The sequence below is a fragment of the Epargyreus clarus genome, unplaced genomic scaffold (genome assembly GCF_041222505.1).
Source record: "Epargyreus clarus isolate Ecla_fem2 unplaced genomic scaffold, WU_Ecla_fem_2.2 ptg000023l, whole genome shotgun sequence".
Classification (NCBI taxonomy): Eukaryota; Metazoa; Arthropoda; class Insecta; order Lepidoptera; family Hesperiidae; genus Epargyreus; species Epargyreus clarus.
This window is the reverse complement of record NW_027332230.1, coordinates 3,474,356-3,488,324: the sequence shown is the minus strand read 5'-3', so window position 1 is coordinate 3,488,324 and position 13,969 is coordinate 3,474,356. Positions and strand designations below refer to the sequence as shown.

The window sequence follows — 13,969 nt, the reverse complement described above, 5'->3', positions numbered from 1 at the left end:
TGTGTAATTTCGACTACTTATACTTAATAGATTTTTTGTCACTATTGCGTTTGTGAGGAATTGGCGTGAGCTGTAATCTCGAAAACTATATTTTGATACCTACATAAATAAATGTTACTACAAATTTAATTTAATTTAATACAAATAAGTATATAGTGTCATTATCAGAAAATTATATCGTCATATTTTGTAGACGACTTCATTATGCTGAAGGTGGCTTAACTTTACATTGTAGACTGCCGCTTACGGTGAGCGACTTTGATGAGCTACTCTTGCGAACTCAGGCGTCAAACGAGTAATCGTTTACACGACTTCTATGTCACTACAAAGTAAAAAATAATTGAAATAAATGTTGGTTTTGTACATTTTTCTGAAGTCGGCGCTCAATATTACATTAATTACATTAATACAATATAAAATTGTAAAAACGTGATCGTGAATGAAAGTAAGGTCTGAGTTTACATTGATTGGAACCGCCCGCTCGCAGGGCGCTGCCGCACCCTGCTCGCTTAGTTTTATATCGTCTTATATGTTCCAATCTAACCTTACTAAATAGTCAATGATGAACTGGCTTTGCAATTTCATTAGAGCCTACACCAAATATCTTCAAACACAACTCAATTATTACCATCGGTTGAGGAGTTACATATTTTGTCTCCAAGCCACATTATCAGACCCTTAAATAGTCAATGATGAACTGGCTTTGTAATTTCATTAGAACCTACACCAAATATCTTCAAACACAACTCAATTATTCCCATCGGTTGAGGAGTTACATATTTTGACTCCGAGCCACATTATCAGACCCTTAAATAGTCAATGATAAACCGGTTTTGCAATTTCATTAGAGCCTACACGAAATATCTTCAAACAAAACTCAATTATACCCATCGGTTGAGGAGTTACATATTTTGTCTCCAGAACCCACTTTGATCCTCATCATATTTAAATGGTGGTCCCATTGTTGTAGCAATTGTACACACACGAAATTAAAGGCATTAAAATAGGTTCATAAACGGCGAAGTTATGGCTGTTATATTTACATGGGTGCAGGAGTTCCCCTCATTTTCTCCAGAACCCATCGATGGATCCTAACCATATTTAAATGGGACCAACTTCCAGCTCGTCTCTATACAATAAAAAACCACTTACTAAAAGTCTACTAACGGCGGAGTAATTTATGTACATACATAAAAAAAAAGATACCGGCCGAATTGATAACCACCTCCTTTTTGAAGTCGGTTAAAAAGAGATATTGTAATCGGTAATATTTTGTAAAAAAACTTTTTTTCATATTACTCACCACGTACCTGTATATCACACCATATAGGACATAAAACAACTAGAACGGTTAGAGCCGGCTACAATAGCAACATACAGGTCACCTGGGCCGGCTGTCCGTTGCAAATTTATGTGCGTGTATCGGAACGAAGCCAAACCGTGGCGGCCATTGAGTGAGGATTGCCAATCTCGTGGCCAAGAATTGAGACGGTTAGGGTAGGGCAAGGAAAGTACAGGATATAGTAATCTATCTATCTATATCTATATCTAATCTATCTTTTATTATTATTTTTCTCCACAATATTATGTTTGTTATGTAATTTAATAATATTTGTATTTTTAATTCATAGCTTTTATATCATTGACATTTGTTAATTTGCATGTTGTCGTCGCCTATAATTGTCCTGGCACTTAGACTTATACCTACTTGAGTTTGTTTTATATTTAATGTATAAGTGTACAGTATGTTGGCGATTCTATAAATAAATAAATAAATAAATAAATCTACACTAATATTATAATGAGGAAAACTTTGTTTGTTTGTTTGGTTCTAATGAATGGGCTCAAAAACTACTGGACCGATTTTAAAAATTCTTTTACCATTTGAAAGCTACATTATCTACGATTAACATAGACTATATTTTATATAAAATATATTTGATAAATAGATTTTGAGGCGGTACAAAGTTTGCCGGGTCAGCTAGTATAATATATAGATAGGTAAAGTACATTATACCTACTATTATTATAATATTATTATTATTAGTTATTTTGAAGTTGGTTGAACCCTTTGTGGTTCGACTCCGGCGGCACCACTACCACGCCTATTTCTGCCTAATAACAGCAGTGTTAGGCGCTGCTGTGTTCCGTTTTGAAGGGTGTGTGGTAAGGGAGACATACTTTTCCGAGGTTTTTATACCGAACAAATAGCCCAATCTCTAAGATTGAATGCTTTTTATTTGATATGTCTGACTTGGTAAGATCACGAAGCGCGGAGTGCGTTATGTACCAAATTTTTAAATAAATTACTGCGTATCATGTAGATTGTATAGTATACAGCGTAGATATATAAAAAGAGCTAGTGCCGTTGATTTTATCTTCAGCATAAACAAAGTGTCAGTCTTTTTTACATACGATTGGCCTGGCAAACGTGCTTGCAGCCCACCTGATTGTATGTGGTCACTGCGGCCCATGGACATTTGTGCTCAAATCCATATAAATATTATGCACCTAAGCGAGCAACAAATGCGCTGCCACTCTTCAGGACTCTAAGATGCTACTGTGGTGCCTTGCATGTAGCTGGCAGTACACATTTCTGGCGAAACGCAAGAAATAATTCACACTAAAAATTCTATAGATCGATTTTACAAGTAATTTCAAACTTGGCTAGACGATACGGTAATCGAGACGCATTGCCAAGTCACCTATCATCCCATCTGTCTGTTGTAAATGTGCCCGTATCGAAACAAAGCCAAAACTATGGCAGTAGATACACTAGCCTGGGTTGATACACCAGTCATCTAGATAACATAAAAAAATTAATTTAATCCGTAATACATACTCGTATTTTAATAGTTATCTCAAATAATATATAAATAATGCGGTCTTATTTTCATTATATGTTATCTAGGTTTTATTGAGTGTAGGTTAATAAAATAATTAAAAACGGGGATTAAAACTATATCTTTAGAGCTCTACACTCTCTACAGCGACTTCGTATTTGTTTAGTTTTAATCAGCAAATCCTCATATTTTTATAACTTTCTTGTTTTACCTCGTGACTTTTTCTTTGAAATAAAATTAATTCTCTTACCATGTTGCTGTTTATGCTATGTTAGGACCATATTAAGAACTTTATGATCAGTAGCAACTATATTGGGACGTCAAATGACATTTATGTGTCACCTGTAGGGCTGTACCTAACTTTGAAGTTTATATTTTTTTCATTTTTACAAAATATAGAAAAAGATACGTTTTAGTTGCCGTTGGAAATGTTTGGAGAAATATTAAATGAAAGTGCTTAATAACATTGATAATGTAGCAATTATTAAGAGTTTTCTTGGTACAAAGAATAATCGAAGATATCTGCACAAATATGAGATTTTGGTATGCTTCAATATTGTACTCAAGAAGCTTTGTGTACTTTTGTATAAATGTTAGATAATAGTCAACCCTACTGCATACCTAATTTGTCGAACTATCTGACATATTGGCTTGGAGTCCCGCCAATGGGACCTTTATTATTGGCATAATAACTTTTTGCCAATAATAAAGGCCATAGCGCCAAGTTTACGCACACCTATACCGTTCTATTTATTCAAATATTTTTATATTTGAGCTAGATAAATGCAAAAATATAAAGTAAAATGTTTTATCTTGCATCATTAAAAATAACAAAAATAAAACCGGGATCAAAAATAGTAAAAAGTTTCAGTACTACTATTTTTTATTATTATGTATGGATTGCCACGTAAACTGCGTCCATCACGAACGCCGGCTTCAGAAGTCTATATAAATATACAAATAATTTTATTATATTATTTAAACACGTAAGAAATTGGTTGAAATTAGTACAAATATTTTATCTTTGTTTTGTTTCACATGTGCACATTAAGGAGTTATTTTAGCAGTTACTGCAAACTTACTTTTTAAAATAACCTCAAATGAAAAGACAAATTCGGTTTAAAACAACTCGTGATATCGCGCTGATCATATTCCAAGTGAGGGACGCTTTTCTCAAAAAATCACAATAACGATGATGAGATTGCTTTGGGTCCAAAGTAATTTGTGTCGGGGACGACTCTAGAAGCCTTTTATTTTAGCAATATACGGTCCGAGGAAAAAGTTTAATGTAGGGTAACTCAATTATGGAGCCCCCACCTTGTGTGCCCTAAATTTATCACGGAGTTTCGTCTCGGTGGAGATATTCCTGGACCCTAAAGTGTTTCATATGAATACATTTTAAGGGAAAGCGAAAATTAAGATAAGGGTATTTGTTAAATTATGACTAGAATATCTCTATGTTTAAACATACATAACAAAGCATAACCAAAAATATTACGAGTACAAAATATTTTAAAAGATATAGGTAGATAGTTTTGTTTTAAGAATACCATTGAAAAATATTTAAAATTGATTTTAAAAACAAATATTTTTTTCGTGTCTTAAAAAACACGTAAACGGCGTCTTTCCGACATGGACTTGAGAAAGGAAACCTAATTTTTGGTCAGTATCTATACTTCTTTACACTTATCTCATCCATACTTTTTTAATCTTATAAACGCAGTCTTTTAAATAATTTTCAACCTACATAGTTTTCATTGTTTCGAATCGGCATTATTAAAAATTATCGATGATATCAATTTGGAAGCCTTTGGCGGCTTACTGAGCAGAATTGACCACAGAGTCCGTATTACATATCGAAACTTTTACTAGATTTTAGTAGCTCTTGATCAGTAGAAATCCTAGCATATAATATTATCCCGTAAACGGTCAATACTAGTTTCTATTTTTTAATAAAAAAAGATACATTGCTGCTCTAATACTCGACATACCAACAGAGAAAATTGTACATAATAAAATGCTTATACAGCGTAAGGAATTGCCAAGTAGAATACATTGAGGTAAAAGTATTCAGCTCAGAATACGCATTAACTTGGACCAACAGCGCACACGGCAGAGAGCGTGACAAGTAGCGAACAGCGCGAACCCATTATTTCCCATTATTAATGCCGAATCAGTACCCTTACCATGAGTTTTTACGTTTTGACAAATATGACTGTTTTGGTATTTCTTTACGTATTTGCCCATACATTATCCAATCAGCGCCCCTAGCTGATTGTATTCGATTGTATAACTATAGTGTCAGTAACGTAACATTAAATGTCTAAATTGACAAAATGGCGCTTTATGTTTTGTCTCTCTTTTTTGCGAACATGTGAGGCAGACAGAAAGACTTGAGCACTTACTTATTGTTACGTTTACTCAGTCTACTGAAGCAAACGGAACAGAATATTGGATTAAGTAAACGTAATGCAAAATTGTGGGATGTTTTGAAAACTCATGGTAAGGGTACAGACGCGCGAAAGAATTGACCAAGTTCGTACATGTATACGTACACTTCGAAAAATAATATCTTCCATAGTGAAATTATCAGGATTATAGGACATGCAAATGATGCAACACAATAATTGCATTATGAGACATAGTGTCGTAGGACAATGTCGTATTGTGAAAATTAATAACGTGTATCGTAAAAAAATTGAAACAACGTTATGTCGTAAAGATAGGTAACGTATCATTACGTATGTTATATCATGAGTATTGTATGTTAAAATCATAAAACTATTGATGATAAGTAATTATCGATTTTTGAAATTTCCCGAGTTCTCGGAATTGCGAGCCCTTTGTCCCGGGAATTCCCGACCAAAATCCCTAGTCTTATACCCTATACGTTTTTATGAAAAGTAAACAACTTTTATTTTTGTTACAGAATTACCAGAAAAACCGAAGATTTTCGATGAAGAGGATAAAGAAGTGGTGGGCGTGGCCGGCCCTTATATCGAGGATACAAGCCTTAGACTTACCTGTGTTGTAAGTGGAGGTAAAACTAGTGGAAATATCGTTATTAGTGGCGTATGATTAATTAAGTGTGATTTACTGTTAATTATTTACTTTGAATATAAACTCTCCCTACTTCTGTAATATGTTTTTGAAAAATTATAGGTATCTATATATATAAAAGCGAAAATTACATATTACAAAACTGAAAACAAACAAGGCCACAGCAGTTATTACATTTGTAAAACTAAAGTCTTATTGTTTCAAGAGAATTACTACTACGACGTATTATAAAATATATTATTATGTAGCCTAACCTATTTTCAGTTATCTCGTGACACTTTTGGCAATCTTAAGGCTGTTTGTCCACTGCACCATCACCGAGCCGATACCGAGAACAAGATTATTTCGGGCCGATTTTAATATGTCGTGACGGCGATAGTTTGCGTAGTTTCCACTGCGGCCGATATCGGCGGTTTATTTTGTTCCAGCTGTCACTCATGTGACGGCTGTGTATGGACAAGTTCCAATGTGTTTTACATTGCCGGCACATCGGTCCGTCAAAAACTCGGTGCCGATCTAGCGGTCACGCCGATCTATTTGGAATATCGGAGGCCGGGATGACGGTGCTCGGGTGACGGACGTGCGGTGGACAAGCTGCTATAGTAAATGTATGTACGCTACTTCGGCGCCGTCATTAATTATATCGGTATCGGCTCGGTATCGGTGGTCGGTGGACAAACAGCGTAAGACGTTTCTTAAAATTCGGCCAAACAGACTTAATACAAATAGTTTTTTAATTGTGTGAGGTAATCGAAATTAAACGCTTCAATTATAATTTATAATTAAAGTTCATCTAATTAAAATTTTCACTTATTAATTTTGTTACGAGAACATAACTGAATAATAGTACAGTATTTTTAAGAGCAACTTCAAACGCAGACAAAGTAGCACGCGAAAGCTCGGTAGCGAAGTTATAACTTACATAAACAGCTTTAGTTTTTACAACGTTATTCACGGTGGAGTAGGTATGGTAGGTACATAAATCAATTTGCCTTTCCATCGTCGATATGTTGATTTAGTAAATAACTGAACGATCGCCTTCGGCCGGCACACCTAATAGCTTTTATAAGGGCAAATGAAAATCATTTACTGAAATAGTTCAGTGTTGCAACGAATTGGGCTTAATTAAACTACAAATATGTGTTTTATGCTTTTGTCCGTTGTTTGGGTTGGTTAAATTAAAGCAAATGACAAACAAATCGAACGTTATCTATTATATTACGCTTTAGTATTAAATAGCATTGTATGCTTTTACTTTATATTATTTTAGTAGTCAACAATCATGCAATCCACTTAATGGTAAATGGTTACACCTCATGGGGAGTGATATGAAACCTACAATCCCGCCCTTAGAATTAAAATACAGAAAAACATTTTTGCACATACTGCTTAAAAGGTCAAACAAATGTGATATTGGTGCCTTCGCATTTAGGGCCGACATACACTAACACGATGTGGCGTGCAACGCGATACAAAGCGGCAGTGTAACAGACCGCTACGAAGCTTTTTTGTAGTAGGTACACAATTCACATAATTCTGCGTTGCAACGGCGTCGGTAATTTAAGTGGTGCGGCATCGCAACGCTTTAATGTATGTCGGCCTTTAAAGCAAAGTGTTATATGTGGTAGAATTATATTCAAATTATTTAATTATAGTATTATTGTAATTATTTATTTTGCGTTATTTCTTGACATGTTATTTTTATAATAATAAGTGCCCATTTATATAGTCACGGGATGGTACGATTGTATCAGTTACTATAAAAAAAGAAAAGAACGTTCTTGACGTATGAGTTGTATTTTGCGCGGGAATTACAACAGTTGTAAATTTGTTATAAAAATATGTTTTTCTTAGGAAAACCAATGCCGACTCTAAGATGGTGGCGAGACGATGAGGTCGTAGCGAAACAAGATCCAATGGAAGATGGGTCCAGGTTAAGTCTTCTGGAACTGAAGATTCCGAAACTGCGAAGAGATTATTATGAAGCAGTGTATACTTGTACTGCGAGCAACACAGTTCTGGTTCAACCATTGAGAGTCAACGTTCAAATACAGTTGTACCGTAAGTTAACTTTTTATATTAAACAATAATGTTACTATTAAAATATTATCTCATTAAAGTAGATAAGTGAGAATTTTGAGGAATTTTATCCAAAATAGTCGCAAAATAGAGTTCATAGGAACATTAAATCCCTGATAACGTTTATAGTACGAAATGTTAAGATCAGTTTTTTATAATAATGATATTTTTTATTTATGTATATTTTCATAATCGAAACTAGAATTTAATTTAATATTGAAGGTTTTTCAGCATTTGGTCGTCAAATATATATTTAATCTTATTTCAACATCTTTTTACGTCGCCTTTGTAATTTTTCGCCGAGGGTAAATTAATAATTAGAAATATAAAAACGAATTGTGCATAGATCCTTGAGTCGTCAAAACATAAAAGAAATCTAAGATTTGAAAGGACAGAGGGGTTGAATAAATACAAGTTGTGTAGCCAAATCTTAAATTTACTTGACTTTGCCCTCGAAGGCATCGCAGTGCCAGTACCTAATTGTAAATTTGGGGCCGGAGAAACATCCGAGTGAGTTCCTCAAACAGACATTTAAATTGAAAGATGTGACTAATGAGATCCCTGTCCAATTTGCAGAACAATAATTCATGAGACAGGTCGCTTAACATTCGCTTTATGTTATTGCGGGGCGTAGGTGAAAGGTCGTCTTATAGAGAATAACCTGTGACGTTGAACCCAGCTCACACGAGCGTGAAGCAGCTGAATATTCTGTTAGCGCTAATGACACGTCTAGAATTTAATGTTCACGGAATGTCACGTGTACATTGTACATATAAAAACTAGCAGTACCCGCGACTTCGCCCGCTTTTTGATCATAATAAAATATAGCCTTATAGTACTCCTGAATAGTGTGGCTTTCTGATTGTGAAAGAATTTTCATGATCGCTTCAGTGTTTCCGAAAATTAGTCCTTACAAACAAACAATAAACGTTACAAACTTTACCTCCTTATAATATTAGTATATAATAGTATAGATTCGATCATTTGGAGGATAGACTAGTGTACTGAGTGGGCTCTGTAAGTGTATTGTATATACCAATACCGTACATCGGGTATCAATTATATTATATAGGCATAATTCATTTACTTCCATATTTCTGATCCACGCTCAACAAGATTATATTATATCTTTGATAGATAGAATATTTTATAAAGCCGAGGATGACGCTATGTTTATAGGTTTGTTGTTTTTTTACCTAATGCATAATGAGTCTGTCAGTCGTAAAATTCGAATTTTAAGCACATATAAATTAAAAGTGAAAAATACAGACAAAGTCTCAGGTTTCAACGAACTTTTGAAGTCCTCGACGGCGGAGCCGATGATCCGCTACAGCCTCCGCGTTATCACAGACGATACTGTTCTCACGGCGCGTAAATGGGATGATTCGCGACCAACAATGCTATTGCTACAATGCAAAAATAAAAATATTAAAAATTGCTGTTTTTTTTTTAAATTGGATTTTATGATTTTTTTTTATAAAAATATACTTGAGTAACGTTTTGGAATTTTTATTGTAATAATCATAAAATGTCTATTGAGTTTTCAACGTAGGAATGAAATCCATAAAATCACACAATGCGAGATATAAAAGCGATTTATATTAACACTAAATACGTTGTGTATTTAAGTTGTAAAATAAATATCGAATATTGCTAATGTGAGCTTTACACGTTCTGGTGACCTTAACTTAGTACGAGTATATTAACCAAACGTTGTAAGGGTCTATCCACATTATATTATCCACATTATATATTGGCACAGAAATGACCTGAGTTGGTCAGAAAAAGCTTTACGTCCGGTACATAAGGGCAGACCTGCGTTTAATTTATTGTCGTGTCACTATAAATCAGGGCTGCTTTTATAATGTTGTATTTGTTCGGTTCTTCTAATACACTAAGAAGGCCCACTTTAAAATATGTTACGTAAGTGATCAATTCTTTTTAATAAACTTCTAGAACTGACTGCACAACAATGTAAAGTATAAACGAGAGAGTCGTATGAAATTTCACAAAAGAATTCCTTATATAACGAGTACTCAGAAATATATTTTGCAAATTCGGGACCTTTGAAAAGTAAATGGAGGATGAAATCTTAATATCAAATATGTTTTATACTCGTATATCATTTTTGCCCTAATAAATAGTCAATTGTTAGCAATTTTGTAGCAGTTTTCGACTATGAGTTTTAGTCAGCTTCTTGGGCCGCAAATCTTACTTGGCTGTTTGCCCGCAGAGTAATATTTGAGCATTTGTCTAACTAACCGCGCTGGGACATTATGAACGGTGACAGCGCACTATGTCGTGTCATACGTGCTCGCTTAAGGTGGGTACTCACTGAGGGCAATTGTATCTATTGTAGCCTGTGATTGTAACGTTTTCATTGTCTTCATTTGTGGTATCATGTAAGTCACATAATACACTTGCCGACCCGCATGGCATCTTCATACCGGTCTGACACGTAGAGGGTTCCTTGTTCGAACCCCGGCCAGACAAATATGTGAATGATGAATTTAGATTTTTGTTCGGTGTCTGGCTGTTGTGTTTTCGTCTTTGGGTGTCCATGGTATGCACGGCACATGACATCCTAGTGTGCGGTTGTGAGTGTAGAAAGCGTCAATATAATTCAATATACAGTATATTATATAACACAATTAACTTTATACTGTACATAGTATTTGTCATAGTATACTATCGTCATATTTTTTATACAAATGCAGTTAACGTCTTTACGAGGAAATTGTAATAGGTAACATAATACGTTGAAACTCAAAAATAAAATATTATTTCTCGTAATTTTGTAATATTCTCTATTTCTCTGGAAATGATAGATCTTAATTTTAAATTGCTTTTAATAGCTGATCATCCAGACAAATTACTACGGAGATAAATTTCTCAATATAAGAATTGTAATTTTTTTTTTTGGGCGGTAGGTGTAAAAAAGTGACACAGTGTTCTTAAAATCAATATTTAAATTTATTAGTATTTCTCTGTTTAAAGTATCTATTCTTATTAATAATTAGAAGTTTATAGTACTGGAAAGACTTACAAGTGTTAGTGACTCATTTGATGCTGCATAACTAAAGTTGCACTGCACTGTCCTGTCAACCTCACTATCACACCACTGCACTACTGGTTTTTGTTTGTTTGTCCGACTGTAATTTGGACGAAAATGGCAAATTACAACGCAGTTGTGGAGACCCAACAAGCTCTTGAGGCCAACCTGATGCAAAAATTCGCAGATCTTGAGTCTCATTTAATACTTGCCACATAAACGACTCGCTCTATTTTAAGTGGAACTTACGTTTAATATCAGACAGTAAGGTAAAAAAGTAAAATGAACACAAAAGTGTATTTGCAATACTCTCAAAAAGTTGATAACACGGTTCAAACACAGACATTGAATTGCGATGAATGATACGAAATACAAAGCGGCAAATTTATATTGCGACCTTTTTGTAGTCAGCATCCACCTGGCTACAGGCCCTCATTCTACGTTATTGCAAAACGAAACCACGCAAATCCCGGCGATTAACCTAGATCAACTGGTATGTCTGTTCGTGAGATTATCTCAGATATGACGGCAGCTCACAGAATGCTTTTGTGTCTTTTCATGGCACGAAGCGCCATTAGTTTTTATTTGCGGCCCCATTGTTCTGCGCAACACCATTGGCCTGTCGGAAAAACAGGAAATTATTTTCCATTATCATAATATAATCCATAATGAATTTTGTTTCGTACTGCACGCTAAGGTATTATTTCAACTTTGTACCGTTTTAGGAGATCAACTAGACTTTGTGATTACTGTTCGAGGCTCTGTGCTAATGGAACGCATTAGTGTCTTTTGTTTTTGTTACGGTTTGGGCGGCGGTTTCTAATGCATTTTATGGTTATTGAGTTCCGTTTCAGCGTTATAATTTTCAGTTACTGTTTTGCTTATTTTTATTGTAACATTTACTCAATGAGGTTTTGCTTTTAAGGCGTACGTCGTCAATCCATTACTGTACCACTGCTGGGCACGAGTATCCTCTTAGTGTGAAAGAGGTTTAGGTTATAGTCCACTGTGTCGATGGACAGATGCGAATTAGTAGGCTTGCTCACACATCATTAAGAACTTTTTATAAGTACTCGGGTGTGTAGGTTTCCTTATTATATTTTCCTTAATAAATAGCATATGAATGAACAATTAGAGATGCTGATTTTTTATTCATATGGTGTTTATACCGGTTTTTAGCGATTTTAAGGCTGAGTTTCAATCATTGCTTTAAGTGTACGTGCAATTTAATAGACTTGACGCTTCAATTTCTGTGATTTAATATATTTTTTTAAATTTCAGTACGACCACTATACGTTGAAATATTGGCTCGGGAGCAGCCTCTGTCGGTCGGGATGGAGGCTGAGCTAGCATGCCGTGCAGTTGGAGCACGCCCACCGGCCATTATCACTTGGTTTATGGACAACATTCCCATGGAAGTAAACGAACCACAAAAAGTAAGTAAACACATTTTATGGATTCTATTCCCAAGTATATGTTTAAGGTTATAATATGTTACCTTTTCGGGTAGCTGAATACTTGTATTGTGTATATCAATAATAATCACGTAATCATAAAGTACTTTATCGTTGGTAAGATATACCTACATTATCCTACATTGTATTCTAATTATTGTGCGTTATCCTTTAAATTTATATTAATTATAAAAAAAGCAAAAGCAAGTACAGCCCTCCGGCTACCAGACCAGAATTTATTAACATAGATAAGCATAAATGAGACAACCGGAAGTTGGATGGGTAGCCGAGAGTAGTGACAAAACTGTTATCAGAAATGATGAATCTAACGCTTTTTATTTTCAACAGAATTCGGAAGATCGCAACGAAACTATATCATTTCTGCGGTGGACTCCGCGCATGGAGCACAATGGTCGTGAAATCACTTGTCGAGCGACGCACTCCAAGTTGGAGCATTCCGTTTTACAAACAACGACTACGCTTAATTTGCACTGTGAGTAATATGTAAAGGAATTTTTGTTTTCTTTATATTTGTGGCTGATAACCCAGCAAAGCTGACGTCATAATATATCAATGGAACAGATTCCCGTGAGATTAGGAAAACATATTTTAACGGACTCCTTTGAGAATCCAATTATATATGTTTATATCTTTTTTAATCAAATTTGGTCCCATGGCTCCTTCCAGAGTTCATCATAAATATCACACTTATAATTTCAGACATTCAAGCCAAGTTAAAAATAAAACAGTGTATAATAAATATAGTTCAAAAAACTAAAAAACACGCTTTTATGATAAAATCAACTAAAAAGTAGAAAATAATTTTCAATCTAAGAATCAATTAAGGAACAATTAATGGTATAATTGTGAAAAAAGCGTGGGGTGCTCCATTTATCAGGTTCGAAAAGCGCCCCAATAAACACTACTGTCGTGACAGAAATATCCTCAAATGGCATATCTCTGTACACATTTTTCATTTACAAAGAGATATGCAGACCGTATCATTTTTATCTATTCCTTTTATCTTGATTCTCTTTTAACCTGTTTTTTTCCTTTAAAATAACGAAGGATGCTAAAAGCATTCGTTATTGGATTCAACAAAATATTGTGTTTTATAAGATTGAATAGCAAACGAGGTTGCAGTCCAGCTAATAAATGGTCACTGGTGCACATAGACATCTATAGCTCCATACGGAACAAGACATGTACTTAAAATCGATCACAGATGCGGAAGACCAACACGAAAGGCATGAACAGCTTCACGCTAGAAACAGGTGTCACGATGGTACCTCTCCGGTCAAACCATGAATATGTTATACGAATACGAATAAAAAATAGGCCACCTACTAAATCGACTGTTCGAAGAGGATGATTTGTAAATTATTTTTTAAGGAATTGTTCGAACATTCTAAATTTTTCTAATTAAGATAACTTAACATTGCCTGCTTTCAATACATGAAGACATAATAAACATACGAAAT

At 34.6% G+C, this 13,969-nt stretch overlaps 1 protein-coding gene across 1 annotated transcript in view; it reads left to right on the top strand.

Moving 5' to 3' along the window:
- The window catches only part of LOC140751785 (kin of IRRE-like protein 2), a 206,348-nt gene that overhangs the window by 164,024 nt on the left and 28,355 nt on the right, over positions 1-13,969 (top strand). Inside the window, exons 5-8 of the mRNA XM_073085824.1 lie at positions 5,773-5,883; positions 7,758-7,964; positions 12,316-12,470; positions 12,837-12,981. Of these exons, the coding sequence (XP_072941925.1) occupies positions 5,773-5,883; positions 7,758-7,964; positions 12,316-12,470; positions 12,837-12,981 (618 nt within the window). The remainder of the gene's footprint in view (positions 1-5,772; positions 5,884-7,757; positions 7,965-12,315; positions 12,471-12,836; positions 12,982-13,969) is intronic.